At 35.0% G+C, this 15,119-nt stretch overlaps 1 protein-coding gene across 1 annotated transcript in view; it reads left to right on the forward strand.

Annotated features, from left to right (window-relative positions):
• LOC149792422 (uncharacterized) overlaps window positions 1-15,119 on the forward strand; it is a 181,429-nt gene that overhangs the window by 148,158 nt on the left and 18,152 nt on the right. The window contains exon 14 of the mRNA XM_089969571.1: window positions 13,372-13,494. Coding sequence (XP_089825697.1) covers window positions 13,372-13,494 — 123 coding nt within the window. The remainder of the gene's footprint in view (window positions 1-13,371; window positions 13,495-15,119) is intronic.

Consider the following 15,119-nt stretch of genomic DNA (forward strand, 5'->3'; position numbering starts at 1 on the left):
TCAGTTAGGAATAATTACTAGTATATACCACCAGCAACAACCTTGTGCTTTGGGTGTTCTTTAAAAAGTGCATTTTATATAACAGTGTTTGACCCTTTATTCAAGGATTTTATAGTATGTTCCTTTATTTCTTTCTTTTATACATTTGAAATAATTGTTTGTTTGTTTTTTAAGAAAACCGATCCTTAAATGGGCATCGGTTCTGGTCCATTAACGTTCTGCATGTTCTCTTCTTTCCGACCAAGTTGAGTTCACCGCTTAAGGTGGGACATACCATGACAGTTTGGAAGCGACACTGGTGCTAACATATGAGGTTTTAGCATTGTTGTCCATAGTCTTTAAGGACGCGGGCTGATAAATGCTCTTGTTGCTAGCCATCTCAATGAGTACAGTGATAACTAGTCCGTTATTGCTAATGTGACAGTATTGTTCATGACTGGACACAATTTTTAGCTCATCTTTTGCTCCACTTGCATCTGCTTAGAATTGGGGCAGGGGTATTGTAGGATCGTTCTGTCATGAAACAAGGAATATGTCGAGAGAACAATTTAGCATTGTAGAGGACACGTCTGTGACATTTTTAGCTGAGGGCAGTTGGTCTAGATTGAGAAATCAGAAACTTTTGCATGGTAAAGTCAACTGGTCTCTCTACGCCATAACTGCTCGCACTAAACCGCAACTCATTATCTAGTCCCATCGGGATCTTGAGTCAGGGCTTGATCGCAGGATTTAATCGACAGAGATCATTATTGCTATCATTCCGTTAAGTCAATCCAGTTGCTCTCCAAAGATCTGGTGCCTTACCACCACGGTGATCAGCTTCAATCTATATTCCCGTCAGTCATGGTAATGAAGCTGCAAAAAAAACCTTAACCATCTGATCTTCGTTTTTACAAGGCGCCCAGATAATCTTTTACAAGTGCAAATGAAAAGAGCGTGTGCTAGTATAGTCGTTGTATATGACATTAGTGTAGGACCCATCTTCAAACAATGAAAGCAACGCGTGCAATGAAAGCACAATAGGCAGAACTAAGCACTACTCTGCCACAGTTTGTATAAACCAGTTTGCTTTAAACCTGATGCAAGGTCCATACCCCTAAGTCGTTTACAATATCGAAACAAATATCGTCCTCAACTAATACGACATTTGAACTTTCAGGGAAATGTGGTCACCCTGTCTGAACCCATGTCATATAGGGTACAACTAGTATCCATTATTTAGCATTCAGCCTCATATATCCTGATAAAAGACTTGAAACCATTTCAAGATTGATAGACCAAACAAAAAGATTTCTAAGGAATTTTCTATAAACGCCATTCTATTGAATCAAACACTTATAGTACTCAAAAGTCAACTCATCAAAGCCAGATGAATTGGCATTTTTCATGCTTTTCATTGCTTATAGACATTCTTGCAGATCAGTTTAAATGTTGATCAGATCTGTTTGATAACTTCCAATTTCAGATCATCTGTTGTACCGATTTGTCGGTTTAATGCCTTTTCTAAAGATTACAAAGTATTTTAGATCCTCTATGCATCTATATGTTCCATATTATGTCTGCTCTTAAGGTCATGGCGTTAACTATTTCTTGCAGGAGAAGGTTTATGTTTGCTTTCAGTAATTTCATCGACCGTGTCTTCAAGAACGTCATTATCATACAAACAGTTTAACTTAGACTCTCTCTCATATTCGCTCTGTCTCTTTGTCTGTCTTTCTTTCTACAGCTGATAATTTTGTTCTGGTTCAGTTGGAGTAAGAGATAAGTTCTCAGCGTACAGCTAATTTTTCCATTATTGCATACAATTGATTGTTTTGTTTTAAATGTGTTGCATCATGATTGTTATTATCATTACTTATATATTGATCAATAGTGATCAACAGTAGCAGATATACAGCGATACGTACAAATTCTCTTCACATAACTAGTATTAACTACTCTAAAATTTATTGCACCTCGTCCTCTTATTTGGTCAGTTTATTTTTATAATTAAGCCTTAGGTATAATAAGAAAATGAATGTATACTAAAATGATTACTGCATTTGTATGGGAAATATGAACTCGTTTTCCCAGATGCATACTGCACTACCTTTGGGAGTTTAGTATTCATCCGAAAAATAACTCGTTCATATTTTCTCATATAAATGTAGTAACCTTTTATTCTTCCATTTTTGAGTGTATCTTCTTGTGAATATTCTTCTTATTATTTTATTTGCATACTTCACCGTATCTGTAGCATATTACACAGTGCATGCCAATCACCTCTAATTATTATTGATGAATTATCTAATTTCTCCATTTGTGCAGCGAATTGTTTTTACAATATGAAATTGCATTTTCCCTAAGGTGCTGCTAATACTATTATTTGATTATTTATAATAATATATATTCTCTGGATCGAGAGTGAATTTCTCTAACCCCAGGTTATATGGCTTGGTGCAAAAAAGGGATGTGCTGATGAATTAAGAACAGCAAAAGATATTACTTGGTATTACACTGGTCGTTTTACAATTCTTGAAATTATATTTGATTTGAGCGAAAGCTGTATGTCATTTTATGGAAACAATATTGATAAAGTTTAGGTCAGTGTTTAGAGACAAATCTCATATTAGTTCGATTTAACAGCAGATACTGTATTATTTTATCTGGAATCAGATATTAATCATACTTCAAATCCAGTGTTTACTATGATGATGCAAACATTAAGTCGGAAGTAGCCTTCTTTTATAAATACAGTTAGATAAACGGTGGAGTTTCGGAACACATAATTGCGTTACATGTTAATTAGCTAATTAGCATAAGCTGCTTGGTTTAATCCAGCAATTGTAAGTATTGGGACTATGTGTTGACGGTTAGCATGGATAAATCAGATTTATAGCAATATTCATTTCAGGCAATTTACACAACCTGGGACATTATCCTGACAACTGGTTTAAGTCGAATACCTTGATATTGTTGTCATTTTTAAAATTAGCTAATATAAGTAATATACCTCTTCCTAAAGCTTATAACATTTGTAGGTACATTATTTTCTACATTTGCCCTTAATTTCATATCATATGAACACTTGTCTAAGATCACATATTTCACTGATGACATTTGTTCTTCATTGTAACAGAGTGATAAGTCCTCATCGGATTCCACATCGGATTCTTCATCCAGTAAAGAAACAGTTATCGCTCGTCCTGTACCCCAAACTGAGCACCCATCGGACCAGAGCATTTCCATGTCGACACATAAGGTAGGTGTGGGGGAAAGTGTACACACAGTATATCAAGTTCCAATGAAAGAAAAGCCAGTACCTATAGAAAATTTGCCGGACTATTACCTCTCCTCGGTATCTCACGGGATATTCATTTTAAACTTTATCATTACATACTTATCATTTATTGCGGAACCTCTAAATGTACATTACTGATCTTGTGTTTGATATGGATGTCCAGTTTGAATTTTCATATCACACACTTGACGTATTTAGGTTTTGTGACAATGTTCGTGAATCAGTACTCACTGATGCAAAGAATTAAACATGTACAAATCCTTATTCATTTCGAATTTAGTTCATACATTATTGAGAAAGCACGATAGAGGGGTATGTAATAAATGCAAACGGACATTCATATTTATTTTGAGTTGGAGTGAAGGAATCAGTTGATTTGTCATATAGTGAGTCCTGATGGCCTTGACTTACCCCAACTCTTTATCGCTAATTTTTGTTCTTTCTTCCAACACAAAACAAAACATTACAAAGGATAACTTGGAACATGTATGCATATCGTCCGTATATTCTAGATTAAACGTTTGCATATACTTTAGGTTTGTAGACCTGCAGGTCGCAGACCAGAAGGGCTTATATAATAGTCTCTCCTTTGTCTTCCATTGTTAACCATTGTCCGTACATCCCCGTTTGCATAAAAGTCGTATTAGTAATAATCATAAACTACATGCACATTTGTCATGAAACTTATACACATATTCATTTCATAATCTAGTTAATTCTAAATATTATACAACTGAGACATCATTATCGGAAATCACATAGTCACTACTCCTCAAGAAAGGATGATCTTATCATCCTATGATTTTCACTGAAAAACTTCTTTTGATATTTCGTTAGTCCTAAATAAAAATAGTATTATGTTGTCCAGTCTTGAGAATCTTGATATTGCTATTGTAATGGTGGTGATGTCAGACATTGAAAGTCTACATCCCCCAAACAGAAAGTCGAATAAACATCATGGTTTTATTATTTAAAGACGTTTTATCATGTCTAGTTGGTCCAAAATGAAATGATGCCACTTGCATATCCAGAATGGCCTCTACACTGTCCATCTTGAAAACCCATTTACTACTCTTTACAAATGGTTGGGCATGTCAGCATGTTTTTTTTTTTTTAAACTAACTCACAAATCATACATCACGAGGTTTGATCCAATGTACAGTCAGACATATTGACCTTGTCTGCGAGAAGTTAGAACTTCCCATCCATTAATTGTCCATGTTGATGTAACGGAACCCTCCCTTTATCACCGATGAACAAAGTCGACTTTGCAGAATACTAATAAAATATCCTCTAATATATCTAGCTCCAAATAACAAACCGTATATGATTTAAGCAACGACAAGAGTGATTCCACTTCTAGGCATAGAGATTTGTTCTCGTGCTGATGCAACAAACGAATCCGACCAATATTGCAAACTTCTCAGTTTTCAGGTCTACACCTTGGTCATTAAAATCCCGAGAATTAGTCTACGGGGTATATAATTAAAGATTCATAAAGTCCTGACCCAGTCTTCTCGTTGTTATGAGTCGATGTCAACAGGAGAAGTGAACAGAACCGTGTTTGCTCCTATTCATTGATAAATCAATACTTTAGTCTACAATCCAGTTTTACGCTACAGCACACAGACTCTAATATGTATAGCTATGCAATTTTAAACAGTATATCAACAATGTGTGATAATTTGATTTTAGGGCTTAACAGAAAATTTGCAATATTTTAAATAGTTTTGAAATCTTTGGGTTTAGATTCAGTTATTCATCAGTCATTGGAGAGTGGCATCCCTCATATAGAATAAATAAGATGTTTTGTATTCTTCATTCATTTATTTTGTGTTTTAAGCTCAGTTAGGAATAATTACTAGTATATACCACCAGCAACAACCTTGTGCTTTGGGTGTTCTTTAAAAAGTGCATTTTATATAACAGTGTTTGACCCTTTATTCAAGGATTTTATAGTATGTTCCTTTATTTCTTTCTTTTATACATTTGAAATAATTGTTTGTTTGTTTTTTAAGAAAACCGATCCTTAAATGGGCATCGGTTCTGGTCCATTAACGTTCTGCATGTTCTCTTCTTTCCGACCAAGTTGAGTTCACCGCTTAAGGTGGGACATACCATGACAGTTTGGAAGCGACACTGGTGCTAACATATGAGGTTTTAGCATTGTTGTCCATAGTCTTTAAGGACGCGGGCTGATAAATGCTCTTGTTGCTAGCCATCTCAATGAGTACAGTGATAAATAGTCCGTTATTGCTAATGTGACAGTATTGTTCATGACTGGACACAATTTTTAGCTCATCTTTTGCTCCACTTGCATCTGCTTAGAATTGGGGCAGGGGTATTGTAGGATCGTTCTGTCATGAAACAAGGAATATGTCGAGAGAACAATTTAGCATTGTAGAGGACACGTCTGTGACATTTTTAGCCGAGGGCAGTTGGTCTAGATTGAGAAATCAGAAACTTTTGCATGGTAAAGTCAACTGGTCTCTCTACGCCATAACTGCTCGCACTAAACCGCAACTCATTATCTAGTCCCATCGGGATCTTGAGTCAGGGCTTGATCGCAGGATTTAATCGACAGAGATCATTATTGCTATCATTCCGTTAAGTCAATCCAGTTGCTCTCCAAAGATCTGGTGCCTTACCACCACGGTGATCAGCTTCAATATATATTCCCGTCAGTCATGGTAATGAAGCTGCAAAAAAAAAACCTTAACCATCTGATCTTCGTTTTTACAAGGCGCCCAGATAATCTTTTACAAGTGCAAATGAAAAGAGCGTGTGCTGGTATAGTCGTTGTATATGACATTAGTGTAGGACCCATCTTCAAACAATGAAAGCAACGCGTGCAATGATAGCACAATAGGCAGAACTAAGCACAACTCTGCCACAGTTTGTATAAACCAGTTTGCTTTAAACCTGATGCAAGGTCCATACCCCTAAGTCGTTTACAATATCGAAACAAATATCGTCCTCAACTAATACGACATTTGAACTTTCAGGGAAATGTGGTCACCCTGTCTGAACCCATGTCATATAGGGTACAACTAGTATCCAGTATTTAGCATTCAGCCTCATATATCCTGATAAAAGACTTGAAACCATTTCAAGATTGATAGACCAAACAAAAAAGATTTCTAAGGAATTTTCTATAAACGCCATTCTATTGAATCAAACACTTATAGTACTCAAAAGTCAACTCATCAAAGCCAGATGAATTGGCATTTTTCATGCTTTTCATTGCTTATAGACATTCTTGCAGATCAGTTTAAATGTTGATCAGATCTGTTTGATAACTTCCAATTTCAGATCATCTGTTGTACCGATTTGTCGGTTTAATGCCTTTTCTAAAGATTACAAAGTATTTTAGATCCTCTATGCATCTATATGTTCCATATTATGTTTGCTCTTAAGGTCATGGCGTTAACTATTTCTTGCAGGAGAAGGTTTATGTTTGCTTTCAGTAATTTCATCGACCGTGTCTTCAAGAACGTCATTATCATACAAACAGTTTAACTTAGACTCTCTCTCATATTCGCTCTGTCTCTTTGTCTGTCTTTCTTTCTACAGCTGATAATTTTGTTCTGGTTCAGTTGGAGTAAGAGATAAGTTCTCAGCGTACAGCTAATTTTTCCATCATTGCATACAATTGATTGTTTTGTTTTAAATGTGTTGCATCATGATTGTTATTATCATTACTTATATATTGATCAATAGTGATCAACAGTAGCAGATATACAGCGATACGTACAAATTCTCTTCACATAACTAGTATTAACTACTCTAAAATTTATTGCACCTCGTCCTCTTATTTGGTCAGTTTATTTTTATAATTAAGCCTTAGGTATAATAAGAAAATGAATGTATACTAAAATGATTACTGCATTTGTATGGGAAATATGAACTCGTTTTCCCAGATGCATACTGCACTACCTTTGGGAGTTTAGTATTCATCCGAAAAATAACTCGTTCATATTTTCTCATATAAATGTAGTAACCTTTCATTCTTCCATTTTTGAGTGTATCTTCTTGTGAATATTCTTCTTATTATTTTATTTGCATACTTCACCGTATCTGTAGCATATTACACAGTGCATGCCAATCACCTCTAATTATTATTGATGAATTATCTAATTTCTCCATTTGTGCAGCGAATTGTTTTTACAACATGAAATTGCATTTTCCCTAAGGTGCTGCTAATACTATTATTTGATTATTTATAATAATATATATTCTCTGGATCGAGAGTGAATTTCTCTAACCCCAGGTTATATGGCTTGGTGCAAAAAAGGGATGTGCTGATGAATTAAGAACAGCAAAAGATATTACTTGGTATTACACTGGTCGTTTTACAATTCTTGAAATTATATTTGATTTGAGCGAAAGCTGTATGTCATTTTATGGAAACAATATTGATAAAGTTTAGGTCAGTGTTTAGAGACAAATCTCATATTAGTTCGATTTAACAGCAGATACTGTATTATTTTATCTGGAATCAGATATTAATCATACTTCAAATCCAGTGTTTACTATGATGATGCAAACATTAAGTCGGAAGTAGCCTTCTTTTATAAATACAGTTAGATAAACGGTGGAGTTTCGGAACACATAATTGCGTTACATGTTAATTAGCTAATTAGCATAAGCTGCCTGGTTTAATCCAGCAATTGTAAGTATTGGGACTATGTGTTGACGGTTAGCATGGATAAATCAGATTTATAGCAATATTCATTTCAGGCAATTTACACAACCTGGGACATTATCCTGACAACTGGTTTAAGTCGAATACCTTGATATTGTTGTCATTTTTAAAATTAGCTAATATAAGTAATATACCTCTTCCTAAAGCTTATAACATTTGTAGGTACATTATTTTCTACATTTGCCCTTAATTTCATATCATATGAACACTTGTCTAAGATCACATATTTCACTGATGACATTTGTTCTTCATTGTAACAGAGTGATAAGTCCTCATCGGATTCCACATCGGATTCTTCATCCAGTAAAGAAACAGTTATCGCTCGTCCTGTACCCCAAACTGAGCACCCATCGGACCAGAGCATTTCCATGTCGACACATAAGGTAGGTGTGGGGGAAAGTGTACACACAGTATATCAAGTTCCAATGAAAGAAAAGCCAGTACCTATAGAAAATTTGCCGGACTATTACCTCTCCTCGGTATCTCACGGGATATTCATTTTAAACTTTATCATTACATACTTATCATTTATTGCGGAACCTCTAAATGTACATTACTGATCTTGTGTTTGATATGGATGTCCAGTTTGAATTTTCATATCACACACTTGACGTATTTAGGTTTTGTGACAATGTTCGTGAATCAGTACTCACTGATGCAAAGAATTAAACATGTACAAATCCTTATTCATTTCGAATTTAGTTCATACATTATTGAGAAAGCACGATAGAGGGGTATGTAATAAATGCAAACGGACATTCATATTTATTTTGAGTTGGAGTGAAGGAATCAGTTGATTTGTCATATAGTGAGTCCTGATGGCCTTGACTTACCCCAACTCTTTATCGCTAATTTTTGTTCTTTCTTCCAACACAAAACAAAACATTACAAAGGATAACTTGGAACATGTATGCATATCGTCCGTTTATTCTAGATTAAACGTTTGCATATACTTTAGGTTTGTAGACCTGCAGGTCGCAGACCAGAAGGGCTTATATAATAGTCTCTCCTTTGTCTTCCATTGTTAACCATTGTCCGTACATCCCCGTTTGCATAAAAGTCGTATTAGTAATAATCATAAACTACATGCACATTTGTCATGAAACTTATACACATATTCATTTCATAATCTAGTTAATTCTAAATATTATACAACTGAGACATCATTATCGGAAATCACATAGTCACTACTCCTCAAGAAAGGATGATCTTATCATCCTATGATTTTCACTGAAAAACTTCTTTTGATATTTCGTTAGTCCTAAATAAAAATAGTATTATGTTGTCCAGTCTTGAGAATCTTGATATTGCTATTGTAATGGTGGTGATGTCAGACATTGAAAGTCTACATCCCCCAAACAGAAAGTCGAATAAACATCATGGTTTTATTATTTAAAGACGTTTTATCATGTCTAGTTGGTCCAAAATGAAATGATGCCACTTGCATATCCAGAATGGCCTCTACACTGTCCATCTTGAAAACCCATTTACTACTCTTTACAAATGGTTGGGCATGTCAGCATGTTTTTTTTTTTTAAACTAACTCACAAATCATACATCACGAGGTTTGATCCAATGTACAGTCAGACATATTGACCTTGTCTGCGAGAAGTTAGAACTTCCCATCCATTAATTGTCCATGTTGATGTAACGGAACCCTCCCTTTATCACCGATGAACAAAGTCGACTTTGCAGAATACTAATAAAATATCCTCTAATATATCTAGCTCCAAATAACAAACCGTATATGATTTAAGCAACGACAAGAGTGATTCCACTTCTAGGCATAGAGATTTGTTCTCGTGCTGATGCAACAAACGAATCCGACCAATATTGCAAACTTCTCAGTTTTCAGGTCTACACCTTGGTCATTAAAATCCCGAGAATTAGTCTACGGGGTATATAATTAAAGATTCATAAAGTCCTGACCCAGTCTTCTCGTTGTTATGAGTCGATGTCAACAGGAGAAGTGAACAGAACCGTGTTTGCTCCTATTCATTGATAAATCAATACTTTAGTCTACAATCCAGTTTTACGCTACAGCACACAGACTCTAATATGTATAGCTATGCAATTTTAAACAGTATATCAACAATGTGTGATAATTTGATTTTAGGGCTTAACAGAAAATTTGCAATATTTTAAATAGTTTTGAAATCTTTGGGTTTAGATTCAGTTATTCATCAGTCATTGGAGAGTGGCATCCCTCATATAGAATAAATAAGATGTTTTGTATTCTTCATTCATTTATTTTGTGTTTTAAGCTCAGTTAGGAATAATTACTAGTATATACCACCAGCAACAACCTTGTGCTTTGGGTGTTCTTTAAAAAGTGCATTTTATATAACAGTGTTTGACCCTTTATTCAAGGATTTTATAGTATGTTCCTTTATTTCTTTCTTTTATACATTTGAAATAATTGTTTGTTTGTTTTTTAAGAAAACCGATCCTTAAATGGGCATCGGTTCTGGTCCATTAACGTTCTGCATGTTCTCTTCTTTCCGACCAAGTTGAGTTCACCGCTTAAGGTGGGACATACCATGACAGTTTGGAAGCGACACTGGTGCTAACATATGAGGTTTTAGCATTGTTGTCCATAGTCTTTAAGGACGCGGGCTGATAAATGCTCTTGTTGCTAGCCATCTCAATGAGTACAGTGATAAATAGTCCGTTATTGCTAATGTGACAGTATTGTTCATGACTGGACACAATTTTTAGCTCATCTTTTGCTCCACTTGCATCTGCTTAGAATTGGGGCAGGGGTATTGTAGGATCGTTCTGTCATGAAACAAGGAATATGTCGAGAGAACAATTTAGCATTGTAGAGGACACGTCTGTGACATTTTTAGCCGAGGGCAGTTGGTCTAGATTGAGAAATCAGAAACTTTTGCATGGTAAAGTCAACTGGTCTCTCTACGCCATAACTGCTCGCACTAAACCGCAACTCATTATCTAGTCCCATCGGGATCTTGAGTCAGGGCTTGATCGCAGGATTTAATCGACAGAGATCATTATTGCTATCATTCCGTTAAGTCAATCCAGTTGCTCTCCAAAGATCTGGTGCCTTACCACCACGGTGATCAGCTTCAATATATATTCCCGTCAGTCATGGTAATGAAGCTGCAAAAAAAAAACCTTAACCATCTGATCTTCGTTTTTACAAGGCGCCCAGATAATCTTTTACAAGTGCAAATGAAAAGAGCGTGTGCTGGTATAGTCGTTGTATATGACATTAGTGTAGGACCCATCTTCAAACAATGAAAGCAACGCGTGCAATGATAGCACAATAGGCAGAACTAAGCACAACTCTGCCACAGTTTGTATAAACCAGTTTGCTTTAAACCTGATGCAAGGTCCATACCCCTAAGTCGTTTACAATATCGAAACAAATATCGTCCTCAACTAATACGACATTTGAACTTTCAGGGAAATGTGGTCACCCTGTCTGAACCCATGTCATATAGGGTACAACTAGTATCCAGTATTTAGCATTCAGCCTCATATATCCTGATAAAAGACTTGAAACCATTTCAAGATTGATAGACCAAACAAAAAAGATTTCTAAGGAATTTTCTATAAACGCCATTCTATTGAATCAAACACTTATAGTACTCAAAAGTCAACTCATCAAAGCCAGATGAATTGGCATTTTTCATGCTTTTCATTGCTTATAGACATTCTTGCAGATCAGTTTAAATGTTGATCAGATCTGTTTGATAACTTCCAATTTCAGATCATCTGTTGTACCGATTTGTCGGTTTAATGCCTTTTCTAAAGATTACAAAGTATTTTAGATCCTCTATGCATCTATATGTTCCATATTATGTTTGCTCTTAAGGTCATGGCGTTAACTATTTCTTGCAGGAGAAGGTTTATGTTTGCTTTCAGTAATTTCATCGACCGTGTCTTCAAGAACGTCATTATCATACAAACAGTTTAACTTAGACTCTCTCTCATATTCGCTCTGTCTCTTTGTCTGTCTTTCTTTCTACAGCTGATAATTTTGTTCTGGTTCAGTTGGAGTAAGAGATAAGTTCTCAGCGTACAGCTAATTTTTCCATTATTGCATACAATTGATTGTTTTGTTTTAAATGTGTTGCATCATGATTGTTATTATCATTACTTATATATTGATCAATAGTGATCAACAGTAGCAGATATACAGCGATACGTACAAATTCTCTTCACATAACTAGTATTAACTACTCTAAAATTTATTGCACCTCGTCCTCTTATTTGGTCAGTTTATTTTTATAATTAAGCCTTAGGTATAATAAGAAAATGAATGTATACTAAAATGATTACTGCATTTGTATGGGAAATATGAACTCGTTTTCCCAGATGCATACTGCACTACCTTTGGGAGTTTAGTATTCATCCGAAAAATAACTCGTTCATATTTTCTCATATAAATGTAGTAACCTTTCATTCTTCCATTTTTGAGTGTATCTTCTTGTGAATATTCTTCTTATTATTTTATTTGCATACTTCACCGTATCTGTAGCATATTACACAGTGCATGCCAATCACCTCTAATTATTATTGATGAATTATCTAATTTCTCCATTTGTGCAGCGAATTGTTTTTACAACATGAAATTGCATTTTCCCTAAGGTGCTGCTAATACTATTATTTGATTATTTATAATAATATATATTCTCTGGATCGAGAGTGAATTTCTCTAACCCCAGGTTATATGGCTTGGTGCAAAAAAGGGATGTGCTGAGGAATTAAGAACAGCAAAAGATATTACTTGGTATTACACTGGTCGTTTTACAATTCTTGAAATTATATTTGATTTGAGCGAAAGCTGTATGTCATTTTATGGAAACAATATTGATAAAGTTTAGGTCAGTGTTTAGAGACAAATCTCATATTAGTTCGATTTAACAGCAGATACTGTATTATTTTATCTGGAATCAGATATTAATCATACTTCAAATCCAGTGTTTACTATGATGATGCAAACATTAAGTCGGAAGTAGCCTTCTTTTATAAATACAGTTAGATAAACGGTGGAGTTTCGGAACACATAATTGCGTTACATGTTAATTAGCTAATTAGCATAAGCTGCCTGGTTTAATCCAGCAATTGTAAGTATTGGGACTATGTGTTGACGGTTAGCATGGATAAATCAGATTTATAGCAATATTCATTTCAGGCAATTTACACAACCTGGGACATTATCCTGACAACTGGTTTCAGTCGAATACCTTGATGTTGTTGTCATTTTTAAAATTGGCTAATATAAGTAATATACCTCTTCCTAAAGCTTATAACATTTGTAGGTACATTATTTTCTACATTTGCCCTTAATTTCATATCATATGAACACTTGTCTAAGATCACATATTTCACTGATGACATTTGTTCTTCATTGTAACAGAGTGATAAGTCCTCATCGGATTCCACATCGGATTCTTCATCCAGTAAAGAAACAGTTATCGCTCGTCCTTTACCCCAAACTGGGCACCCATGGGACCAGAGCATTTCCATGTCGACACATAAGGTAGGTGTGGGGGAAAGTGTACACACAGTATATCAAGTTCCAATGAAAGAAAAGCCAGTACCTATAGAAAATTTGCCGGACAATTACCTCTCCTCGGTATCTCACGGGAAATTCATTTTAAACTTTATCATTACATACTTATCATTTATTGCGGAACCTCTAAATGTACATTACTGATCTTGTGTTTGATATGGATGTCCAGTTTGAATTTTCATATCACACACTTGACGTATTTAGGTTTTGTGACGAATGTTCGTGAATCAGTACTCACTGATGCAAAGAATTAAACATGTACAAATCCTTATTCATTTCGAATTTAGTTCATACATTATTGAGAAAGCACGATAGAGGGGTATGTAATAAATGCAAACGGACATTCATATTTATTTTGAGTTGGAGTGAAGGAATCAGTTGATTTGGCATATAGTGAGTCCTGATGGCTTTGACTTATCCCAACTCTTTATCGCTAATTTTTGTTCTTTCTTCCAACACAAAACAAAACATTACAAAGGATAACTTGGAACATGTATGCATTTTCCAAGTTATCCTTTGGGACCAGAGCATTTTCATATCGACACATAAGGTAGGTGTGGGGGAAAGTGTGCACACAGTATATCAAGTTTCAATGAAAGAAAAGCCAGTACCTATAGAAAATTTGCCGGACAATTACCTCTCCTCGGTATCTCACGGGAAATTCATTTTAAACTTTATCATTACATACTTATCATTTATTGCGGAACCTCTAAATGTACATTACGGATCTTGTGTTTGATATGGATGTCCAGTTTGAATTTTCATATCACACACTTGACGTATTTAGGTTTTGTGACGAATGTTCGTGAATCAGTACTCACTGATGCAAAGAATTAAACATGTACAAATCCTTATTCATTTCGAATTTAGTTCATACATTATTGAGAAAGCACGATAGAGGGGTATGTAATAAATGCAAACGGACATTCATATTTATTTTGAGTTGGAGTGAAGGAATCAGTTGATTTGGCATATAATGAGTCCTGATGGCCTTGACTTATCCCAACTCTTTATCGCTCATTTTTGTTCTTTCTTCCAACACAAAACAAAACATTACAAAGGATAACTTGGAACATGTATGCATATCGTCCGTATATTCTAGATTAAACGTTTGCATATACTTTAGGTTTGTAGACCTGCAGGTCGCAGACAAGAAGGGCTTATATAATAGTCTCTCCTTTGTCTTCCATTGTTAACCATTGTCCGTACATCCCCGTTTGCATAAAAGTCGTATTAGTAATAATCATAAACTACATGCACATTTGTCATGAAACTTATACACATATTCATTTCATAATCTAGTTAATTCTAAATATTATACAACTGAGACATCATTATCGGAAATCACATTGTCACTACTCCTCAAGAATGGATGATCTTATCATCCTATGATTTTCACTGAAAAACTTCTTTTGATATTTCGTTAGTCCTAAATAAAAATAGTTTTCTGTTGTCCAGTCTTGAGAATCTTGATATTGCTATTGTAATGGTGGTGATGTCAGACATTGAAAGTCTACATCCCCCAAACAGAAAGTCGAATAAACATCATGGTTTTATTATTTAAAGACGTTTTATCATGTCTAGTTGGTCCA

The sequence above is a fragment of the Sinohyriopsis cumingii genome, chromosome 9, assembly GCF_028554795.1.
Source record: "Sinohyriopsis cumingii isolate HCF-2022 chromosome 9, ASM2855479v2, whole genome shotgun sequence".
Lineage (NCBI taxonomy): Eukaryota > Metazoa > Mollusca > Bivalvia > Unionida > Unionidae > Sinohyriopsis > Sinohyriopsis cumingii.